Source organism: Peromyscus leucopus, chromosome 1 (assembly GCF_004664715.2).
Source record: "Peromyscus leucopus breed LL Stock chromosome 1, UCI_PerLeu_2.1, whole genome shotgun sequence".
Lineage (NCBI taxonomy): Eukaryota > Metazoa > Chordata > Mammalia > Rodentia > Cricetidae > Peromyscus > Peromyscus leucopus.
Window position 1 is genome coordinate 75,804,236 of NC_051063.1, and position 6,000 is coordinate 75,810,235.

At 48.1% G+C, this 6,000-nt stretch overlaps 1 protein-coding gene across 3 annotated transcripts in view; it reads right to left on the minus strand.

The window, feature by feature from the left end:
• Positions 1 to 5,285, minus strand: part of LOC114704419 (SEC23 interacting protein) — a 44,579-nt gene extending 39,294 nt beyond the window's left edge. Inside the window, exon 1 of one of the 3 annotated variants that reach the window (XM_028885681.2) lies at positions 5,021 to 5,285. In XM_028885681.2, coding sequence (XP_028741514.1) covers positions 5,021 to 5,177 — 157 coding nt within the window. In that variant the 5' untranslated portion in view covers positions 5,178 to 5,285. Of the gene's footprint in view, positions 1 to 139; positions 718 to 5,020 lie in introns of those variants that run through there. The other 2 variants (XM_028885679.2, XM_037210021.1) reach the window with 2 other exon arrangements.
• Positions 5,286 to 6,000: the final 715 nt, after the last annotated feature.

A 6,000-nucleotide genomic window follows, 5' to 3' on the forward strand; every position in this document is an offset into this window, starting at 1 on the left:
ATTCTGCTATCCAATAATTCACAAGGAATCATTTTCCCACAAACTAACCTCAAGACCCTCACCCTACTCTTTCTTGTTCTTTTTATGAACAGCTTTCAGCTTTTTCCTCCTCCTCTTTCTTTCCTTTTGCTTTGGTCACCTTTATCTGCCACTGCTGGAGGGCTACAGTCCATCAGATGTGTGGAACCACTCCCAGCACACAGGCACACTATGGTCCCTGCCCTTGGAGAACTGCCAAAGTTCTGGGATCTCTGTGACCTCATGGTGATTGTCTTCAGTTTCCAGGCTGTTCCAATTATACTTCACACACCAGTTTAGTGAAGAGACTCCACTCCACAGGTTTGGCCACAGTGCCCAAAACACAATTCTGATCAGAGTACAGAGTCCGTGGCTGTCTTTCTGGCTATGATGGAACCACACTACTCAAAAGACATGCCTACTGTCCCAGCTCTCAGAGACTGAGGATAACAGAACACTTGAGCCTAAAAGTTCCAAATCATATTGGGCAACACAAAGTGTGGCAGTTTGAATGTAACTGGCCCCCGGAATCTCATAGGGAGTGGCACTGTTAGGAGGTGTGGCTTTGTTGGAGTGGGTATGGCCTTGTTGGAGGAAGTGTGTCACTGGGTTTCCTATGGTCAGAATATCACCCAATGTCTCAGTTGACTTTCTGTTGCCTGTAATAGGTAGCAGTCTCAGCTCCAGCACCATCTGCCTACACGACGCCATGCTCTCCATCATGACAATGGACTGAGTATCTGAAACTGTAAGCGAACCACTCCAATTAAAATGTTTTCTTTTTAAGAGTTGCTGTGGTCATGGTGTGTCTTCACAGCAATAGAAACCCTAAGACATGAAGCCAATCTAAAATAATAATAATAAAATAAAGAGGAAGAAGAAAAAATTCAGCATACCTCTAGCTTCACCCTAGGAGCACTTTCTAATTCTCTACAGACACAAATGGATCTAGACCCACAGCCATATGAGTGTTCTATACTTGTGAATTTATTATCTTAATCATTCCCATCTCAAACAGAAGTTCACCAACTATCCAGATTTCAATGTGAAACCTCACATCTCTCAGACCTTTTGTGTAGTCCTTCAGATATTCATTAAAGAACCATGAATGTGCCAGGCAGTGGTGGCGCATGCCTGAGCACTCAAGAGACAGAGGCAGGTGGATCTCTGTGAGTTCAAGGCCAGCCTGGTCTATAGAGTAAATTCCAGGACAGCCAGGACTGTTTCACAGAGAAATTCTGTCTTGGAAAAAAAAAAAAAAAAAAAAAAAAAAAAAAAGAACCATGAATGCAATACCTACTACATGCCAGCTGTAGAGCTTGGACTCAGAACTATAATGAAGGGGAATGGACCTTGATACTGACACAGAGCTGGCCTCCGAGTCACACAACCTCTGTCACTCTATAATGTAACACCTCTGCCATGGGATGCACCTCAATAGCAGATTGCTTGCCTAGAGTGTGCAAGGCTCTGTCTGTTCCTCAGCATCATAAAGTAAAAATTAAAAATAAAATATAAGTCTCCCATCTGTCCCCTACCCTGAATACTCATGTGGCTCACTTGGCGTAGGGTACCATCTACTCCTGCCCGACATAAAGGGGATATCAACTGACCACACTTGTGACAGTCAACCCTAGTCCAGTGCGATCTTGGAAAAACCAAGCCTTTCTAAAGCACACTTCTAATTTCATTGTCTTGTAAAAATCCTTCAAAGGAGATCAGGTGTTGGTACCCAACTTTAATCCCAGCATTCGGGAGGGAAAAGGCAGGAGAATATCAGTGACATTGAGGCCAACTTAGTCAACATAGAAACTTCTATGTTCTAGGCCAGTCAGAGCTACAGAGTGAGACTCTCAACAAAACCCTTGAGGCTCCCACAGAATTCAATGCAGTACAAATGTTTCCACACAGCAAAATGAGCCCCACAGCCCACTAGGCCCCTCCCCTGTACACACTCTAGTCAGTGATCTGCTTGAAGGAGAGTGCGGAGTGGAAGGACAGGAACCAGGAAAGAGGTCCATAGTGCCCCATGTCACCCACCACCACCACCACCTGCCAACCCTGCAGGTTTTCCTCATACCTCCAGACTCCCTCATTTCTACGGCTCCTTCAAACTCTGCCCAGATCATTTCCTGTGAGACCCTGAGGCCTCAAGGAACATCATTCCGTCACTCCACCAGCTGAGACTCACTGTGGTCAAAGCAGCCTGCCCATCCCATCTCCAGCTGTTTAAAGCTGTACTCCAACAGCTTATGAAAGCCGTGTTGGTGTGTATGGACACACTGGTTGGGGGAAGAGAGCAGAACCGTCTGTTCTGTGCTACCCTGACCTCTGCAACGGGGCCTGACAGAGAGAGGCTGCTCAGTTTCTATCTGCTGGATGTATAAAGCTGCTTCCTCTGTCTCCTCCACTAGGAGATTAACTGTTGTTCCCAAGGAGGTGGGATCTCCTTTGTCTCTAGAAATGCTCTGAAGAGATCTCTAATCATGAAATGTTTTAAATGTAGAAAGTACTTGTTATGCACTCAAGAGGCAGAGGAAGGTGGATCTCTGTGAGGGCAAGGTCAGCCTGGTTTGCATAGGGAATTCCAGGACAGCCAGAGATACAATAACAAAGGGATTCTGTCTCAAAAAAACAAAAAAAGAACAACATACTTGTTATGGAATTATAGTTCTAAAAGCTATTTATGTGTTCTCACAAAAATAAGTTTGCATCTAAGAAACAACAGTTTTCAAGATGGGGTTGGAGAGATGGCTCAGTGATTTTGAGTATGTACTGTTCTCACAGAGGGACCCATATTCGTTTCCCAGCACCCACAACAGGCAACTCATGAGTACCTGAGCTCCAGCTCCAGGGAGATCCAAAGTCTCTGGCCTCTGAGGGCAACTGTGCTCATGGACGTGTACGTACACACACACACACACACACACACACACACACACACACACACACACAGAGAGAGAGAGAGAGAGAGAGAGAGAGAGAGAGAGATACACAATTTAAAAAATAATAAAAAATAAACCTTCAAGAATTTTAAAGAAAGCATAAAGCTGCTAACAGTGGCTCATGCCAGTAGTCACAGCACTTGGGAGACAAGCAGACTGCCACAAGCTACCCTGGGCTACAAGATGACACCATGTCTCAAAAATCAGTTAATAAATGAGTAAATCTAAAGGTAGGCTTAATCTTAAACTTGAAAATAAAAATTTGGGCTGGAGAGATGGTTTAGTGGTTAAGAGCCCTGGCTGCTCTTCCAAGATGAAACTGGGTTCAATTCCCAGCACCCACATGGCAGCTCACAATTGTCCACAACTCCAGTTCCAGGGGGCTGGACACCCTCACATAGACACACAGGCAAGCAAAACACCAACACACATAAAAATAATAATAATTTTTTTTAAAAAAAGAAAACAGAAATTTCAAGCACTGACAATAACACACACACATCTCAATTACTACACAGCAAGGAAGATGGGTGTGAACCAAACAGCACTCAGGAGGCAGAGAGTGATGTGAAAAGTCTGAGGCCCAGCCATTATTTTATCCCTTCCACAGCACTCTGCTCCGGCCACAACATTCTTTACCAAAGAAAGCGACACTTAACTTTTCAGCAACACTGCTTAAATGAGACAGAGGCACTCTTGGTACTCATCCCTTCCCCCCACCCCCAGACACAAGCACACACACACACACACACACACACACACACACACACACACACACACACACGCTCAACAAAGCCACGGGATATTACGGATTCTGCACTCTAGGCAGTAGGCTATAGCTGTGACTAGAACTAATGAAGCCTGCACTCTGGCCGGATAGGATAAACAGGCGTGTGTGTGCACTGACAGTTTATGAGCACCAAGAAGAAAGGACAGAAAGGGGAACCTTCATATGCATCGTGCCTTCCTTCCCTTCTCCAGCAAACGGCCCTAGTCTTCCAAGAAGGAATTCTTTAGTGGGAAAAGGTCAGCATTTGGTTAGGACCTATGTGCTAGGCACTAAACAAGACCCTGCAAATCAACGAGCAAAGAAGTTCACAGTCCAAATGGAGAGGCAGACGTACTTAGCTCACAAATATTTACAGAAACGAGACCGGCCATGGCGGTGCACACCTTTCATCTCAGCCACTCAGAGGTAGAAGCAGTAGGATCTCTGTGAGTTTGAGGCCAACCTCCTTTACATAGTGAGTTCCAGGAGAGCCAGGACAACGCAGAGACCCTGTCTAAGGGGTGGGGGGTGGGGGGTGAGGGGGTGGGGCTGAAAACATGAAATTTAAGCGGATGGGTAAAATGTCGCGCCTGAGGCCACACAGCAAGTTAGTGGCAGGGTCTGGAGTGGAACACAGTCTGTGCTCCTAACCACTATAGTTTCGTCCAAAAATCAATCTTCCCAGACAATACACAAAAGGAGGCGAAAGCAGGTGTGGGGGCCTAACAAGGAAAAACTCGGAGGAAGCGATACCTTGAAAAAAAAAAAAAATGAGAAATGCACTCTGTACCTCCATTTCGGATTTTACATATCAGTCCTAGTAGGAAGCGCTGTCTATCCTAGGAGGTATCCTCCTGAAACCCGGAGCCGTCTTCTAGGAGAGAGTTTATACTACAAAGAGGGGTACTGTCCCCAATGGCGATCGCTTACTGTCTCCTAGGTGATGCCCTGCCCCTATCACGGGGGTTTCCCGGTAAGATAGCCTGCAGTATTCTAGCAGAGGGTAACTAATTTAGCTGCATTCTCTGCCAGCACCCAGCACACCAGTGGGTGTTCAACAAAAACCTGTGCACACCAGTGGGCGTTCACCAAAAGCCTGTGCAACGACAGGGGTTCCTTGGACCAAGAGCAAGCCCCATCACCTGGGCCCCTCCTCCAGGATCGCACAGCCCCTGACCCTCCGGAAGCTGGTCACTGGTGGCCCGAAAAAGCGGCCCAGAGAAGGCGACGCGCCTGTCCCACCCTCCTCCGAGCACACACTGGCCCCCAAGCGCCCTGGGCTCACTACCTCCGGGCAAGAGCAGGGGAGCCGGGGAGGCGGCGGCCTGCGTGACGGGGATGAAGGGCACGTTGAAGCTGAGCTCCGTGGCCGAGGAGGAGAAGAGTAAGTTAGTGCCCGACGAGGAGACGGACGCTCCGCCACCGTTAGTCTTCCTCTCCGCCATGGCTGCAGACCCCCGGCCGTTACGTGGCTCTACGAGCCCGGTGCGGCACCACAGACCGGAAACCGATCACCCAGGGTGCCACCGCACTTCCGCACTTGCGCACGGGGGCCACAGGCCTGGGAGCTACTCAGGGACCCGTTTTTTCTTCCGGAAGCTGGAGCCGCCCAAAAGCAATAAGGCGGAATCGGCTTCAGGCCCGAGCCTATCATGTGACACCTCCGGCTTCTCGAGACTAGGTGGGATGCCGGAACCACAGCGCAGAGGGGCGTGGCCGCTGCGGGGTCTGGTTCCAAGCACTGGTGGACGCTGAAAGTCGCAGATCCTCAGTGGCGCTGGACTGCCTGAGTTTCTCATGGGCTATCTGGGCGTTTGTTTGTTTGTTTGCTTACTTGCTTGCTTGCGAGGCAGGATCTCGCTGTGTAGCCCAGACTGGTCGTCATCCTCCTGCCTCAGCTCTTCCAGTCCTGAGATTAATACTACCACACGCAGCAATTCTCTTATCTTTATGATAGGCAGTAGTAGGAAATGGGAGTAGGAATTACTATCTCCCTTTTTTTTTTTTTTTTTTTTTTTTTGAGACAGGGTCTCATGTCACCTGGAATTCTCAGAGATCGGATTGCCGCTTCCAAGTGCTTTAAAGGCATGTGCCGCCACTCCATATTACCTCTTTGAATGTGTGCGGTGATGGCTCACGCCTTTAAACTCAGCACTCAGGAGGCTAGTGAATCTCTGAGTTCGAAGGCAGCCTGGTCCACAGATTGAGTTCTAGTGATTGGCCAAGGCAGAGAGTGATGTATGAAACACACCTGAGATCCCTCCTTTT